General features: G+C 48.1%; 1 protein-coding gene across 2 annotated transcripts in view; it reads right to left on the reverse strand.

Moving 5' to 3' along the window:
* nvl (nuclear VCP like) overlaps positions 1 to 18,185 on the reverse strand; it is a 143,942-nt gene extending 125,757 nt beyond the window's left edge. The window contains exons 1-5 of one of the 2 annotated variants that reach the window (XM_078542809.1): positions 17,923 to 18,185; positions 8,514 to 8,634; positions 5,692 to 5,762; positions 5,008 to 5,060; positions 2,196 to 2,280 (exon numbers count right to left, since the gene is read on the reverse strand). In XM_078542809.1, coding sequence (XP_078398935.1) covers positions 2,196 to 2,280; positions 5,008 to 5,060; positions 5,692 to 5,762; positions 8,514 to 8,570 — 266 coding nt within the window. In that variant the 5' untranslated portion in view covers positions 8,571 to 8,634; positions 17,923 to 18,185. Of the gene's footprint in view, positions 1 to 2,195; positions 2,281 to 5,007; positions 5,061 to 5,691; positions 5,763 to 8,513; positions 8,691 to 17,922 lie in introns of those variants that run through there. The other variant, XM_078542810.1, reaches the window with a different exon arrangement.
* Between the last annotated feature and the right edge of the window lie 750 nt (positions 18,186 to 18,935).

The following is an 18,935-nucleotide window of genomic DNA, read 5'->3' on the forward strand; positions in this document are numbered from 1 at the left end:
TTGATGCTGAAATAGGGAGCATCAAACACATCCTGCGGGATAATGGCCACAGTGATCAGATCATTTCACACTGCATATTAGGCAAGCTCATGAACGGGCCTAAGGCTGTTACCTTCAGCCCTGAAAAGTGTCCAGTCTCCCTCAGATTACCCTGGGTAGATATCTGGCAAGGTATCTGAAAAATTTGAACAACAGGTGAAGCTAGCTGTTTCATGCTGCAGCGTAGTAACAGTAGTGTTATTTGTCACTAACAGGGTGCTGCCGTCAAGCCAAAAAGACATTCTGCCTATAACACAAATGAATATTGTGGTAAATGAATTTCAGTGCCGGGTGATGCTAAGTACGTAGGCTGTACATCCCAAAGACTGGCAGATCATATCAAACAGCGTGTCCCAGCTGCTGTTCACAACAGGCAGGGTACAGACCGTATCAAACCAGCCCGTGCTTGCAAATCTCAAAACACAGTGTCCAACGTGAGATGTGATTCTGCGACTGGACATTTGCTGATTAATCTTCAGTGTGCTTAGAATTACGCTGGCGATCAATTTAAGATTGTCGGTCAGGCTCACAGTGTGGCTCATTTGCGTGTACTGGAAGCTACATATATTAAAATACAGGGCCCTGTTCTTTGCAGAAGGAACATGTCCACACATTGCGCCTGTTTCAGCTAAACAAGTTAAGTGACAGCCATTTGCTGGGTCAAGCTGCCTGGTTTAAATTTCAAACAATGCTCGGCAGTTAACTGTCAATCACCATGAGTTGGTGTATTCTCCATGGCAACATCTCTACCAATCAGAGTCCATTTGCCAACCAATCAGCACTCCCTTCACAAACAGTATAAATTGTTGTTTTCACCTTATATTGGTATTCTTGCCAAGTGTCCTGATGAGTGCAAGATTAAAAGCTTCAACAGGTCTCTTTTTTTAGCAATACTTAAGACAGAATTAGACAGACTCACCTGCAACGGACATTGTGGGTTTGAAGGGTTTTAGTATATAATTACTTGTGTTAGGATAATGACATGAGCAGAACCTGGTAAGTTAACGAGTAAACAAGTTACAGCATGTGTCTAACACAGCTCTTCAGAATAAGCAGGCTAGGCAAGAGAAGACAACTGGTGTTGGAATTAACTTTTAGTCCTGTAGGCAACAAACACTCAGATCAGAATTATATCACATTGCTTCAGATAGCACAAAGTGAAATTGTTGTTTGGGCTACCAAAAGAAGAGGGAAAGCGTTGAGCAGACAAAGCGTTGAGCAAAGCGTTGAGCAGACAAAGCGTTGAGCAAAGCGTTGAGCAGACAAAGCGTTGAGCAGACAAAGCGTTGAGCAAAGCGTTGAGCAAAGCGTTGAGCAAAGCGTTGAGCAAAGCGTTGAGCAAAGCGTTGAGCAAAGCGTTGAGCAGACAAAGTGTTGAGCAGACAAAGTGTTGAGCAGACAAAGCGTTGAGCAAAGCGTTGAGCAGACAAAGCGTTGAGCAGACAAAGTGTTGAGCAGACAAAGCGTTGAGCAGACAAAGCGTTGAGCAGACAAAGCGTTGAGCAGACAAAGCGTTGAGCAGACAAAGCGTTGAGCAGACAAAGCGTTGAGCAGACAAAGCGTTGAGGAGATAACAGTTGCAGTTTGCTGTCTGAAGTCGGTTTCTACCATCTGTAGAAGAATATAGTACAAGATGCTGAGGTCCCATCCTATCCTGTGACTGATAGTCAAAGAGTTGGGACACCTCTGTGGACTCATCTCCTGTGCAAGGTGCTGAAGGATGGATTCAGGAGATTGGACATTTATCTCAAATTGTCCAAGATTGTATTTGTGATCTGATCAGTTGAAAGTTGATGTGGGTGCATGGCATTTGTATGTGTTCTGCGATTGATACAAGAGATGGAAGATGCAAATCTTTTATCCCTTGAAGTATGCAAGTTACTGGTACAACACTCTCTAACTTATTAATCAAATGAAGTGGAATTGTTGAAATCTGACATCAGGTTAGAATATGCCAGTGACACTCCTAACCGAGGATTAGACCCCTGCCAGTGGCATTCGATCCCAAAAGGGTCACTGGGGGGTATAGGAGGGACAGAAAAACAACAACTGGAACAATTCAGAAAATAAAACAAGCGCTGCAAGATTACAATCAGCAAACCACATCACATTCCAGTATTAATGCACACGGATCTCACAAATCCCAGATTCCCTACCCGTCCTCTGTATGACTCTGTCGAGCTCGTTTCGCAAGATGCTTCTCCTCAAAATTCAACATTTCACTCCTGATGGATCGATAAACTGTAGAAACAGGTCACTGCAGGTCAGTAAAACACACACCGATTGGCTGGAAACTCAAGATGCCACAGCAAACAATATGTTTGGTCTGAGTTCACTTGACAATTTTAAATTTAAGACAAGACACTTTCTGGTCTAACATTACCCAATTCTGTAGCAACTGGCATTTATATAACGCCCAGAAATGTTAACAAGCAAGATTTGACAACAAACCACATAAGGATATTAGGACAAGTGTCAAATATTTGACTACAAAGATTGTTTTACAGAGTTTTAAAAAGAGGGGAGGGATAAAGAAATTGTGCTTTTTCATTCATTCATGGAATGTGGGCTTCACTGGCTGGGCCAGCATTTATTGCCCATCCCTAGTTTCCCTTGAGAAGGTGGTGGTGAGCTGCCTTCTTGGACTACTGCTGTCCATGTGGTGTAGGTACACCCACAGTACTGTTAGGGAGGGAGTTCAAGGACTTTGACCCAGTGACAGTGAAGGAACGATGATATATTTCCAAGTCAGGATGGTGACTGACTTTGAGGGGAACTTCCAGGTGGTGGTGTTCCCATGTGTCTGCTGCCCTTGTCCTTCTAGATAGTAGCAGTCGTGGGTTAGGAAGGTGCTGTCGAAGGAGCCTTGATGAATTCCTGCAGTGCATCTTGTAGATGGTACACACTGCTGCTACTGTGCGTCGATGGTGGAGGGAGTGAATGTTGATGGATGTGGTGCCAATCAAGCAGGCTGCTTTGTCCTGGATGGTGTCAAGCTTCTTGAGTGGGAGCTGCACTCATCAAGGCAAGTGGAGAGTACTTCATCACATTCCTGACTTGTGCCTTGTAGATAGATGGTGGACAGGCTTTGGGGAGTCAGGAAGTGAGTTACTCACCGAGCCTCTGACCTGCTCTTGCAGCCACAGTATTTATCTGGCTAGTTGAGTTCAGTTCTGGTCAATGGTAACCCCCAGGATGATAGTGGGGGGGATTCAACGATGGGAATGCCATTGAATGTCAATGGGCGATGGTTAGATTCTATCTTTTGTTGGAGATGGTCATTGCCTGACACTTGTGTGGTGCGAATGTTACTTGCCACTTGTCAGCCCAAGCCTGGATATCGTCCAGGTCTTGCTGCATTTGGACATGGACTGCTTCAGTATCTGAGGAGTCATGAATGGTGCTGAACACTGTGCCAATCATCAGCAAACATCCCACTCCTGACCTTATGATGGAAGGAAGGTCATTGATGAAGCAGCTGAAGATGGTTGGGTCTAGGACACTATCCTGAGGGACTCCTGCAGTGATGTCTTGGGACTGAGATGATTGACCTCCAACAATCAAAACCATCTTGGTATGACTCCAACCAGCGGAGAGTTTTCCCCCCCCAATTCCCATTGACTCCAGTTTTGCTAGGGCTCCTTGATACCACACTCTGCCAAAAGCTGCCTTGATGTCAAGGGCAGTCACTCTCACCTCACCTTGGGAGCTAAGCTCTTTTGTCCACATTTGAACCAAGGCTGTAATGAGGTCAGGAGCTGAGTGGCCCTGACAGAACTCAAACTGGGCATCAGTGAGCAGGTTATTGCTAAGCAAGTGCCACTTGATAGCATTGTTGATGACCCCTTCCATTACTTTACTGATGGAGAGTAGACTGATGGGGTGGAAATTGGTCGGGTTGGATTTGTCCTGCTTTTTGTGTCCAGGACATACCTGGGCAATTTTCTACATAGCCGGGTAGATGCCAGTGTTGTAGCTGTACTGGGACAGCTTGGCTAGGGGTCCAGCAGGTTCTGGAGCACAAGTCTTCAATTCTATTGTCGGAATGTTCTCAGGGCCCAAAGCCTTTGAAGTATCCAGTGCCTTCAGCTTTTCCTTGATATCACATGGAGTGAATCAAATTGGCTGAAAACTGGCATCTGTGATGCTGGGGACCTCCGGAGGAGGCCGAGATGGATCATCCACTCAGCTGAATTGTTGCAAATGCTTCAGCCTTATCTTTTGCACTGATGTGCTGGGCTCCTCCATCATTGAGGATGGAGATGTTTGTGGAGCCTCCTCATCCCGTGAGTTGTTTAATTGTTCACCACCATTCACGACTGGATGTGGCAGGACTGCAGAGCTGAGATCTGATCCATTTTACAGAGGGTTTTAAAAGGAGGAGAGGGATAAAGAGATTGTTTTACAGAGAGTTTTAAAAGAGGGATAAAGGGGTTTAGGATGGGAATTCCAGAGTTTCGAGCCTCAGCATCTAAAAGCACAACTGCCAATGGCGGAGCGATGAAAATCAGAGATGTGGAGGGGTGCAAGGTTCAGATCTCAGGCTCAGTAGTCAGTCTGGCCTGGTTAAACTGCCTCAGCCAGGGCAAGCCAGCACTACAATGAGCCTCAGTGGCAAAGGAGAGTTTCAATCAACACGGATTCATGCTCCTGTTCACCACCCAGTGACACAACTGAGAGATAGTGTGCGGGATGGCATCAGGCTCATCTTTCCAACCTGCCCCTCACCTATCTTAGGAGCAAGACAGCCCTCAGTGGCTCAGGTCACACACAGGGAGCAAGTGGCGAGAGAAGTGGATGGCCATCCTTGTCTCCAGAACTCGGTATCTCTGGGAGACTGGCAAATTCAAACTGAGCCAATGGGAAGCAGCATAATTCTGCCCGAGAGATTCCTTTCTTCCTGAGCGATTCCATTGTGCCTATCATGCAGCAAGGACCCTCTCACACTCAACCGCACAGCTGGCTCACCTTTATCCACCTGGATCCTGAAGGCATTCCTCTTCCTGCGGCCATAGTCTGAGCTAATGTTAGGAAGGGAGAGAGGGGTGAAGAGAGAAATGTTTACATTGTTCAAACTCTCACTTCAGATACAAGGTTAAACAACACAACAGAAATGGCTTTGCACTGACATTCTCTCAGAAGCCTCCTGAATGCTCTGCCATCCAATGTGACCAGGACTGATCTTCCACCTCAATTTCACTTTACTGAACTATCCTATATCCCCTAATATCGAAAAATCCAGCAAACTGTTTTGAAAAACTCAATCATAGAGCATTTCTGGGGGTAGGGAATTTAAAAGATTCACAACTGTCTCAGTGAAGAAATTTCTCCTCATCTGAGTCTCAAGAGGAAAGATGGGAATAGGGAGGGAGAATAAGAGAGGACTGAGGGTTTGGGGGAAGGGCTTTCCCGAGAGCTGTTCGGTCATCAGGAAACAACCGAAGTGTCTGTTTCTGTTACTGAGCCACGAATAATTCTCAATATTGAAGGAGAAAGCGAGAACGACACCTGTCTCCCTGCTCCCAGCTTCGATCAACAAACAGAGGAAACTGGGGGTCAAGGCTGGGGAATTAATGAGCTCTGTGGGCACACCAGAGAATACACACACCAGACAACTCAAGGAAAGGAGGCTTCGCACAGGACAGGACTCACCTGTACAACCGCTGGAGATCAGCAGCAAGAATTCCAATATCCACATATTGCTCGCCACTATCACGGAGATACTGAGAGAGAGAGAATGGAGGAACATTAAAATATCATCACAGAGAAAGACCTCACGAGCACACCTTAACCTCACGCCTCACTCCAAACCGAACCTTTTACCCCAATCTGCAACAACTTTCCCTGGACCTGCACCTCAAACCCCCTCCCTCGAACCCGCCTCACCCCAAACCCGCCTCACCCCAAATCCCCTCCCTCAAACCCGCCTCACCCCAAACACCCTCCGCTCGAACCCGCCTCACCCCAAACCCCCTCCCTCCAACCCGCCTCACCCCAAACCCCCTCCCTCGAACCCGCCTCACTCCAAACCCCCTCCCTCCAACCCGCCTCACCCCAAACCCCCTCCCTCCAAACCGCATCACCCCAAACCCCCTCCCTCGAACCCGCCTCACCCCAAACACCCTCCCTCGAACCCGCCTCACCCCAAACCCCCTCCCTCGAACCCGCCTCACCCCAAACCCCCTCCCTCGAACCCGCCTCACCCCAAACCCCCTCCCTCGAACCCGCCTCACCCCAAAACCCCTCCCTCCAACCCGCCGCATCCCAAACCCCCTCCGCTCGAACCCGCCTCACCCCAAACCCCCTCCGCTCGAACCCGCCTCACCCCAAACCCCCTCCCTCGAACCCGCCTCACCCCAAACCCCCTCCCTCGAACCCGCCTCACCCCAAACCCTCTCCCTCGAACCCGCCTCACCCCAAACCCCCTCCCTCCAACCCGCCTCACCCCAAACCCCCTCCCTCCAACCCGCCTCACCCCAAACCCCCTCCCTCGAACCCGCCTCACCCCAAATCCCCTCCCTCCAACCCACCTCACCCCAAACCCCCTCCCTCGAACCCGCCTCACCCCAAACCCCCTCCGCTCGAACCCGCCTCACCCCAAACCTGCCTCACCCCAAACCCCCTCCCTCGAACCCGCATCACCCCAAACCCCCTCCCTCCAACCCGCCTCACTCCAAACCCCCTCCCTCCAACCCGCCTCACCCCAAAACCCCTCCCTCGAACTCGCCTCACCCCAAACCCCCTCCCTCGAACCCGCCTCACCCCAAACCCCCTCCCTCAAACCCGCCTCACCCCAAACCCCCTCCCTCCAGCCAGCCTCACCCCAAACCCCCTCCCTCAAACCCGCCTCACCCCAAACCCCCTCCCTCGAACCCACCTCACCCCAAACCCCCTCCCTCGAACCCGCCTCACCCCAAACCCCCTCCGCTCGAACCCGCCTCACCGCAAACCCCCTCCGCTCGAACCCGCCTCACCCCAAACCCCCTCCCTCCAGCCAGCCTCACCCCAAACCCCCTCCGCTCGAACCCGCCTCACCCCAAACCCCCTCCCTCCAACCCGCCTCACCCCAAACCCCCTCCGCTCGAACCCGCCTCACCCCAAACCCCCTCCCTCCAACCCGCCTCACCCCAAACCCCCTCCCTCCAACCCGCCGCACCCCAAACCCCCTCCCTCCAACCCGCCTCACCCCAAACCCCCTCCGCTCGAACCCGCCTCACCCCAAACCCGCCTCACCCTAAACCCCCTCCCTCGAACCCACCTCACCCCAAACCCCCTCCCTCGAACCCGCCTCACCCCAAACCCCCTCCGCTCGAACCCGCCTCACCCCAAACCCCCTCCCTCCAGCCAGCCTCACCCCAAACCCCCTCCGCTCGAACCCGCCTCACCCCAAACCTCCTCCCTCGAACCCGCCTCACCCCAAACCCCCTCCCTCGAACCCGCCTCACCCCAAACCCCCTCCGCTCGAACCCGCCTCACCCCAAACCCACTCCCCTCGAATCAGCCTCACCCCGAACCCCCTCCCTTCGAACCGGCCTCATCCCAAACCCCCTCCCCTCGAACCGGTCTCACCCCGAACCCCCTCCCCTCGAACCGGCCTCACCCCGAACCCCCACCCTCCAGCCAGCCTCACCCCAAGCACCCTCCCCTCGAACCAGCCTCACCCCAAACCCCCTCCCCTCGAACCGGCCTCACCCCAAACCCCCTCCCTCCAGCCTGCCTCACCCCAAACCCCCTCCCCTCGAACCAGCCTCACCCCAATCCCCCTCCCCTCGAACCAGCCTCACCCCAAACCCCCGCACTCCAGCCAGCCTCACCCCAAACCCCCTCCTCTCGAACCAGCCTCACCCCAAACCCCCTCCCCTCGAACCGGCCTCACCCCCTAGAACCATAGAGAAGTTATGACGCAGAAGGAGGTCACTCAGCTCATCATGTCTTCCTCGGCCAAACAGAAGAAACTAGCTGTTCATTTTAATGCCACTTTCCAGCCCCTGGTCCTTAGCCGTGCAGGTTACAGCACTTCAGATGCAGGTCCAGGTTCCTTTTTAATGAGTTGAGCGTTTCAGCCTCAACCACCGATTTAGGCAGTGACCCCCCTCCCCTCTCCTCTGCCCCCCTCTCCCCGCCCCTCTCCCCTGCCCCCCATCCCCTCCCCGAACCTCCCTCCCCTTGGGCACACGCCAACCCCCCTTTCCCTCCACCTCGCGCCAATCCCCTCCCCTCCCTTCCACTTTGCCTCGACCCCCCCTTCCCCTTGACCTCACCCTGACCTCCCTCCCTTCGACCATACCCCGATCCCTGACCTCACCCCGACCCCTCCGCTTTGTCTCACGCCAACCCCCTCCCCTCCTTTCCACCTCACCTCGACCCCCCCTTCCCCTCAACCTCACCCTGACCCCCCTCCCCTCGACCAGACCCCAACCCCCCTTCCCCTCGACCCGGCCTCCCCCTGCCCCCCTCCTCTCTGCACTGCTTACCTGTTTAACTCTGTGTTTCAGTCGAGTATCTCCCAGGTGTTCACCTCTGTTCCTCATACCCCCTGCAGTCCCACTTGTCCCTCACGTCCAACACTTGGCAGCAGTTCCACTCCGGTTGGCACTGTGGATATTAATGGGTTATATATAAGATTCTTGCCAAGACATTATCGTTGCAGACACATGAAGCTGCACCAAATTCCTCTCGTCTTTTCGAATTGCAAACTCTGTACACCACTCCCACAAGTGACTTCTTGCCTTTACCATCCCTCACCTCAACCCGAACCGCTTCTACATCCTGGTTTCCTGAACTTAGATCATCCCTCTCTAATGTGCTAATATGATCATTAATTAACATGGCCACCCCTCCACCTTTCCCTAACTTCCTGTCCTTCCTAAATGTCACATACCCTTCAACATTCAGGTCCCAATCTATGTCATTCTGCAGCCATGTCTCTGGAATGGCTATCAGATCGTACTTATTTCTATTTGCACTATCAGTTCATCTGTTTTATTTTGAATGCTACATGCATTCAGATACAGAGCCTTTAATTTTGACCCTTCATTATTTTTGTAATGTCTGGCCTTATCTGATTTACTCTTAGATTTGTACTCTCTGTCCCTTCCTGTCACTTTCTGTTTATCATTTCCCATGTTAGTACCTTTCTCTCTTGCCTTATCTCTACTCCTTGGTTTACCACACCTTCCCAAATTTGATCCTTTGCCCCCACCATTAAGTTTAAAGCTTTCTCCATTTCCCTGGTTATGCAGCTCGCTAGAACATCAGTCCCAGCATGGTTCAGGTGTAGACTGTTCCAACGCTACAGCCCCCACTTTCCCCAGTACGAGTGCCAGTGCCCCACAAAACGGATCCCACTTCTCCCACATCAGTCTTTGAGCTACATATTCATTTCTCTAATCTTATTTTGCCCTAGGCTAATTTGCATGTGGCTCAGGTAATAATCCAGAGATTACCTTTGTGGCTCTGCTTCTTAATTTGGTGCCTAGCTCCATATATGGCCTATGCAGAACATCTTGCCTATGTCGTTGGTACCTACATGGACCACAACAGCTGGATCCTCCCCTTCCCATTGTCAGTTCCTCTCCAGCCCTGAACAAATGTCCCGAGTCCTGGATCCGGGCAGGCAACGCAGCCATCGAGACTCTCACTTCTTGCTGCAGAAAACAGTGTCAATCCCCCTCACTATACTATCCCCAACTAGCACGACATTCCTTTTTCCTCCCTTCACTTGAATAGCTTCCTGTACTACAGTGCCATGGTCAGTCAGCTCATCCACCCTCCAGCCCCCACACTCAAACCTGCTGTATTCAATTGTGGAGGCTCACACTCCTGCACTCTGGGTCCCCTTACCTGCCTCACTCGCAGTCACAGCCTCCTGTCCCTGACCACATTCCAAATCAGAAAACCCTATCCTAAGTGGTGTGACCACCCCATGGTACAGAAATTTGGATAGGACGTGGCTATCAACCCATGGTCACTGTGTTGGGGCCAGCTATGCAGATCTATCTACTACTCTGTTCCCATTTCTCTGTCCTTTCCCCATCTCCATTTAAATCTTCAAATTCTTAACCATCTCTCTTTGAAATTGTGTTGTCATTTGTGCCTGTGCTAAATCATTCCGACAAAAAGCAGCGAGCTCACTTCCCTGATGTGACACAGTGTCTGCAGCTCAGCCTCCAGCTTAATGGAGGACTCTGAGCCGAAGCTCCTCAAGCTGCAGGCACTTACTGCAGACATGCTTGCCCTGGATAACACTGGTATCCAGGAGCTCCCAAATTCTGCAGCCATGACACATAACCTGTCCTGCCATACCCATGTGTTTTAGTTAATTACTTAATTATTTTATTCAATTATTTTATTTTCCTTTATGTAATTTATTAATCATACCACAATTTTCTGTACTATTTTGAACCAACAGCTAGCTTCTTCCCCTGTAGTCGAGCAAGAACTTGCAAGGTGAAAAAAAACAGAAAACCAAAAGGGAGTGCCTCACTCCCATCCTCACTGAACTCCCTCAGCTCACCAAACTCTCACATTCCAGTAAAGTCGCACTTGGCGCTGCTTGCACTGATAATGTCTGAATTTATACGTTCTGAAACAAAGGGACTGAGCCGAGGTACAGAACAAACCAGTTCGAGCTATTGCTCGTAATTAACCATTTCAGCTGTTGCGAATGGATAGCGTTAATCTCCCTGTTTAGGCCCTTGGTTGAGACTTAGAATTTAAACAGTACTTGCAGTTAAATGTTAAATCTCTACAATATTAGATTATTAAAAAGAGATTTAAGATACCCCCAACTAACCAATATTCTCACACTCCATTAACAGATGCACTACCTGCGGCTGGTGGCCCAGTCTTATATATTCTATAGAGAGACATTACCTGTGCCCTATGGCCCAGACCTATATATTCTACAGAGATACATTACCTGTTCCCTATGGCCAAGTCCTGTATATTCTATAGAGATACGCTATCTGTGCCCTGTGGCCCAGTCCTGTATATTCTATAGAGATACACTACCTGTTCCCTATGGCCAAGTCCTGTATATTTTATAGAGATACGCTATCTGTGCCCTGTGGCCCAGTCCTGTATATTCTATAGAGATACACTACCTGTGCCCTATGGCCCAGTCCTGTATATTTTATAGAGATACACTACCTTGCCCTAAGGCCCAGTCCTGTATATTCTATAGAGATACATTACCTGTGCCCTATGGCCCAGTCCTGTATATTCTATAGAGATACACTACCTTGCCCTAAGGCCCAGTCCTGTATATTCTATAGAGATACATTACCTGTGCCCTATGGCCCAGTCCTGTTTTTTCTATAGAGATACATTACCTGTGCCCTATGACCCAGTCCTGTATATTCCATAGAGATACACTATCTGTGCCCTATGGCGCAGTCCTGTATATTCTATAGAGATACAATACCTGTGCCCTGTGGCGCAGTCCTGTATATTCTGTAGATACACTACCTGTTCTCTCTGGCCCAGTCCTGTATATTCTATAGAGAGACACTACCTGTGCCCTGTGGCGCAGTCCTGTATATTCTATAGAGATACACTACCTGTTCCCTATGGCCCAGTCCTGTATATTCTATAGAGATACACTGCCTGTCCCCTATGGCCCAGTCCTGTATATTCTATAGAGATACACTACCTGTGCCCTATTGCCCAGTCCTGTATATTCTATACAGATATACTGCATGTCCCTATGGCCCAGTCCTGTATATTCTATAGAGATACACTACCTGTTTCCTATGGCCAAGTCCTATATATTCTATAGAGATACACTACCTGTTCCCTATGGCCAAGTCCTATATATTCTATACAGATACACTACCTGTGCCCTGTGGCCCAGTCCTGTATATTCTATAGAGATACACTACCTGTTCCCTATGGCACAGTCTTGTATATTCTATAGAGATAAACTACCTGTGCCCTGTGGCGCAGTCCTGTATATTCTATACAGATACACTACCTGTGCCCTGTGGCCCAGTCCTGTATATTCTATAGAGATACACTACCTGTGCCCTGTGGCCCAGTCCTGTATATTCTATAGAGATACACTACCTGTACCCTGTGGCGCAGTCTTGTATATTCTATACAGATACACTGCCTGTCCCCTATGGCCCAGTCCTGTATATTCTATAGAGATACACTACCTGTGCCCTGTGGCCCAGTCCTGTATATTCTATAGAGATACACTACCTGTTCCCTATGGCCAAGTCCTGTATATTCTATAGAGATACACTACCTGTGCCCTGTGGCCCAGTCCTGTATATTCTATAGAGATACACTACCTGTTCCCTATGGCCAAGTCCTGTATATTCTATACAGATACACTACCTGTTCCCTATGGCCCAGTCCTGTATATTCTATACCGATACACTACCTGTGCCCTATTGCCCAGTCCTGTATATTCTATAGAGATACACTACCTGTGCCCTATGGCCCAGTCCTGTATATTCTATAGAGATACACTACCTGTGCCCTATTGCCCAGTCCTGTATATTCTATACAGATACACTACCTGTGCCCTATGGCCCAGTCCTGTATATTCTATACAGATACACTACCTGTCCCCTATGGCCCAGTCCTGTATATTTTATACAGATACATTACCTGTGCCCTATGACCCAGTCCTGTATATTCTATACAGATACATTACCTGTGCCCTGTGGCCCAGTCCTGTATATTCTATAGAGATACACTACCTGTTCCCTATGGCCAAGTCCTGTATATTCTATAGAGATACGCTATCTGTACCCTATGGCCCAGTCCTGTATATTCTATAGAGATACACTACCTGTGCCCTATGGCCCAGTCCTGTATATTCTATACAGATACACTACCTGTTCCCTATGGCCCAGTCCTGTATATTCTATACCGATACACTACCTGTGCCCTATTGCCCAGTCCTGTATATTCTATAGAGATACACTACCTGTGCCCTATGGCCCAGTCCTGTATATTCTATAGAGATACACTACCTGTGCCCTATTGCCCAGTCCTGTATATTCTATACAGATACACTACCTGTGCCCTATGGCCCAGTCCTGTATATTCTATACAGATACACTACCTGTCCCCTATGGCCCAGTCCTGTATATTTTATACAGATACATTACCTGTGCCCTATGACCCAGTCCTGTATATTCTATACAGATACATTACCTGTGCCCTATGGCCCAGTCCTGTATATTCTATAGAGATACACTACCTGTTCCCTATGGCCAAGTCCTGTATATTCTATAGAGATACGCTATCTGTACCCTATGGCCCAGTCCTGTATATTCTATAGAGATACACTACCTGTGCCCTATGGCCCAGTCCTGTATATTCTATACAGATACACTACCTGTGCCCTGTGGCGCAGTCCTGTATATTCTATAGAGATACAATACCTGTGCCCTGTGGCGCAGTCCTGTATATTCTGTAGATACACTACCTGTTCTCTCTGGCCCAGTCCTGTATATTCTATACAGATACACTGCCTGTCCCCTATGGCCCAGTCCTGTATATTCTATAGAGATACACTACCTGTCCCCTGTGGCGCAGTCCTGTATATTCTGTAGATACACTACCTGTTCTCTCTGGCCCAGTCCTGTATATTCTATAGAGAGACACTACCTGTGGCCCAGTCCCGTATATTGTATAGAGATACACTACCTGTGCCCTGTGGCGCAGTCCTGTATATTCTATAGAGATACACTACCTGTGCCCTGTGGCCCAGTCCTGTATATTTTATAGAGATACACTACCTGTGCCCTGTGGCGCAGTCTTGTATATTCTATACAGATACACTGCCTGTCCCCTATGGCCCAGTCCTGTATATTCTATAGAGATACATTACCTGTTCCCTATGGCCAAGTACTGTATATTCTATAGAGATACACTACCTGTTCCCTATGGCCAAGTCCTATATATTCTATACAGATACACTACCTGTGCCCTGTGGCCCAGTCCTGTATATTCTATAGAGATACACTGCTTGTCCCCTATGACCCAGTCCTGTATATTCTATACAGATACACTACCTGTGCCCTGTGGCCCAGTCCTGTATATTCTATAGAGATACACTACCTGTTCCCTATGGCGCAGTCTTGTATATTCTATAGAGATACACTACCTGTGCCCTGTGGCCCAGTCCTGTATATTCTATAGAGATACACTGCTTGTCCCCTATGACCCAGTCCTGTATATTCTATACAGATACACTACCTGTGCCCTGTGGCCCAGTCCTGTATATTCTATACAGATACACTACCTGTTCCCTATGGCGCAGTCTTGTATATTCTATAGAGATACACTACCTGTGCCCTGTGGCCCAGTCCTGTATATTTTATAGAGATACACTACCTGTGCCCTGTGGCGCAGTCTTGTATATTCTATACAGATACACTGCCTGTCCCCTATGGCCCAGTCCTGTATATTCTATAGAGATACACTACCTGTGCCCTGTGCCCAAGTCCCGTATATTCTATAGAGATACACTACCTGTTCCCTATGGCCAAGTCCTGTATATTCTATAGAGATACACTACCTGTGCCCTGTGGCCCAGTCCTGTATATTCTATAGAGATACACTACCTGTTCCCTATGGCCAAGTCCTGTATATTCTATACAGATACACTACCTGTGCCCTATGGCCCAGTCCTGTATATTCTATAGAGATACACTACCTGTGCCCTATTGCCCAGTCCTGTATATTCTATACAGATACACTACCTGTGCCCTATGGCCAAGTCCTGTATATTCTATACAGATACACTACCTGTGCCCTGTGGCGCAGTCTTGTATATTCTATAGAGATACACTGCGTGTGCCCTATGGCCCAGTCCTGTATATTCTATAGAGATACACTACCTGTGCCCTGTGACCCAGTCCTGTATATTCTATAGAGATACACTACCTGTTCCCTATGACCCAGTCCTGTATATTCTATAGAGATACACTACCTGTTCCCTATGACCCAGTCCTGTATATTCTATACAGATACACTACCTGTGCCCTATTGCCCAGTCCTGTATATTCTATACAGATACACTACCTGTGCCCTATGGCCCAGTCCTGTGTATTCTATAGAGATACACTACCTGTGCCCTATTGCCCAGTCCTGTATATTCTATACAGATACACTACCTGTGCCCTATGGCCCAGTCCTGTATATTCTATACAGATACACTACCTGTCCCCTATGGCCCAGTCCTGTATATTCTATAGAGATCCTATTGCCCAGTCCTGTATATTCTATACAGATACACTACCTGTGCCCTATTGCCCAGTCCTGTATATTCTATACAGATACACTACCTGTGCCCTATGGCCCAGTCCTGTATATTCTATAGAGATACACTACCTGTGGCCTATGGCCCAGTCCTGAATATTGTATAGAGAGACATTACCTGTTCTCTCTGGCCCAGTCCTGTATATTCTAGAAATACACTACCTGTGGCCAATGGGGCAGTCCTGTATATTCTGTAGAGATACACTGCCTGTTCCCTACGGCCCAGTCCTGTATATTCTGTAGAGGTACACTACCTGTGGCCTATGGCCCAGTCCTGTATATTCTGCACAGATACACTACCTGTTCTCTCTGGCCCAGTCCTGCATATTCTATAGAGAGACACTACCCTGTTCCCTATGGGCCAGTCTTGTATATTCTGTGCAGGTACATTACCTGTTCACTCTGGCCCAGTCCTGTATATGCTGTAGAGAGTCATTACCTGTTCTCTGTGGCCCAGTCCTGTATATTGTATAGAGAGACACTACCTGTTCTCTCTGGCCCAGTCCTGTATATTGTATAGAGAGTCATTACCTGTTCTCTGTGGCCCAGTCCTGTATATTCTATAGAGAGACATTACCTGTTCCCTCTGGCCCAGTCCTGTATATTCTGTAGAGAGACATTACCTGTTCTCTCTGGCCCTGTCCTGTATATTCTATAGAGACACATTACCTGTTCTCTCTGGCCCAGTCCTGTATATTGTATAAAGAGATATTACCAGTTCTCTCTGGCCCAGTCCTGTATATTCTATAGAGACACATTACCTGTTCTCTCTGGCCCAGTCCTGTATATTGTATAGAGACACATTACCTGTTCTCTCTGGCCCAGTCCTGTATATTGTATAGAGAGACATTACCTGTTCTCTCTGGCCCAGTCTTGTATATTCTATAGAGAGACATTACTTGTTCTCTCTGGCCCAGTCCTGTATATTGTATAGAGAGATATTACCTGTTCTCTGTGGCCCAGTCCTGTATATTGTATAGAGAGACATTACCTGTTCTCTCTGGCCCAGTCCTGTAAATTCTATAGAGACACATTACCTGTTCTCTCTGGCCCAGTCCTGTATATTGTATAGAGACACATTACCTGTTCTCCGTGGCCCAGTTCTGTATATTACATAGAGAGACATTACCTGTTCTCTCTGGCCCAGTCCTGTATATTCTATACAGACACATTACCTGTTCTCTCTGGCCCAGTCCTGTATATTATATAGAGAGACATTACCTGTTCTCTGTGGCCCAGTCCTGTATATTCTATAGAGACACATTACCTGTTCTCTCTGACCCAGTCCTGTATATTGTATAGAGACACATTACCTGTTCTCTGTGGCCCAGTCCTGTATATTCTATACAGACACATTACCTGTTCTCTCTGGCCCAGTCCTGTATATTCTATACAGACACATTACCTGTTCTCTCTGGCCCAGTCCTGTATATTCTATACAGACACATTACCTGTTCTCTCTGGTCCAGTCCTGTATATTCTGTAGAGAGACATTACCTGTTCTCTCTGACCCAGTCCTGTATATTCTATAGAGACACATTACCTGTTTTCTGTGGCCCAGTCCTGTATATTGTATAGAGAGACATTACCTGTTCTCTCTGGCCCAGTCCTATATATTCTACAGAGAGACACTACCTGTTCTCTCTGGCCCAGTCCTGTATATTGTATAGAGACACATTACCTGTTCTCCGTGGCCCAGTTCTGTATATTACATAGAGAGACATTACCTGTTCTCTCTGGCCCAGTCCTGTATATTCTATACAGACACATTACCTGTTCTCTCTGGCCCAGTCCTGTATATTATATAGAGAGACATTACCTGTTCTCTGTGGCCCAGTCCTGTATATTCTATACAGACACATTACCTGTTCTCTCTGGCCCAGTCCTGTATATTCTATACAGACACATTACCTGTTCTCTCTGACCCAGTCCTGTATATTCTATAGAGACACATTACCTGTTCTCTGTGGCCCAGTCCTGTATATTCTATACAGACACATTACCTGTTCTCTCTGGCCCAGTCCTGTATATTCTATACAGACACATTACCTGTTCTCTCTGGCCCAGTCCTGTATATTCTATAGAGAGACATTACCTGTTCTCTCTGGCCCAGTCCTGTATATTCTGTAGAGAGACATTACCTGTTCTCTCTGACCCAGTCCTGTATATTCTATAGAGACACATTACCTGTTCTCTGTGGCCCAGTCCTGTATATTCTATACAGACGCATTACCTGTTCTCTCTGGCCCAGTCCTGTATATTCTATAGAGAGACATTACCTGTTCTCTCTGGCCCAGTCCTGTATATTCTATAGAGAGACATTACCTGTTCTCTCTGGCCCAGTCCTGTATATTCTGTAGAGAGACATTACCTGTTCTCTCTGACCCAGTCCTGTATATTCTATAGAGACACATTACCTGTTCTCTCTGGCCCAGTCCTGTATATTGTATAGAGAGACATTACCTGTTCTCTCTGGCCCAGTCCTATATATTCTATAGAGAGACACTACCTGTTCTGTGTGGCCCAGTCCTGTATATTGTATAGAGAGACATTACCTGTTCTCTGTGGCCCAGTCCTGTATATTGTATAGAGACACATTACCTGTTCTCTCTGATCCAGTCCTGTATATTCTGTGTGATAATTTGCCCGCTTGGAGACTTGTTTTGCCTCCACTGTCTCCATGTGAAGCAGGTCCTTTTCCGGTCCTCACATGAAGCTGTCCGTTGTATTTGCATTAGAAAACGAACGAGAATACTGAAAGATGAGTTTATATTATGACAGATTAGCTGCTGCAGGTGATGGAGGTGCGGATTGCGGCTGCATGGCAACCTCAGGCTAATACTTTTAATGTTTCACAGTTTAACAGGCACTTTTCTAAACAGCCCGCCTGCTCCACATTCAAATAACTTTATTGGTCACCAAGCCGGTAACGGAAACTGCGCACTCGCTCCCTCCGCTACTTCCGGTAGGCGGCCGCCATCTTAGTGGCTGTGACGTCACAAGATAGCACCGTCCTTGTGCGGCCATCTTAGTAAAGGTGAGATCACTGCTTGTTGATTCAGCGCATACTCCAATGTTCCAAAAGAGCTGGATAAGAATGTGCAGGATCACTGACTCATTCTGCTGCCCAGATCCAGCTCACACCAAGTCCCATTCATCCATCACCCCTGTGCTCCCCAATCTACCCAGCCTGCCATTTGCTTGATTTTAAAATTCTCATCCTTGTTTTCGTAACTCTCCAAGTCTTCCCCCCACAAAATAATGGAGATATTTGCACTGCTCCAATTTCAGCCTCTTGAGGCTTCCCTGGTTTTTATCACTCCATCATTGACAACTCTGCCTTCAGCTGGAAACACCCTAAGTTAAAGAATTCCTCCCTTAACATTTCGAAATATCGCTCCTCTTCATAGGGCTTTGAGATATTTTACTATATTGAAAGGGCTATATAAATGTTAGTTGTTTATGTTGTTGCAAGCCACTATCATATTCAGCTGGTCCTACCTGCACAAGTCACAAGAAAGCTCCCAGTTCTTTGTGCTGGGCGCTTGTGCAGTTTTCACTGGTTAAACACCCACTTCTACAGTTGGCTTGACACATAATTCTGTTGCTTTAGG

This window comes from Cetorhinus maximus, chromosome 5, assembly GCF_964194155.1.
Source record: "Cetorhinus maximus chromosome 5, sCetMax3.hap1.1, whole genome shotgun sequence".
NCBI classification, from domain to species: Eukaryota; Metazoa; Chordata; class Chondrichthyes; order Lamniformes; family Cetorhinidae; genus Cetorhinus; species Cetorhinus maximus.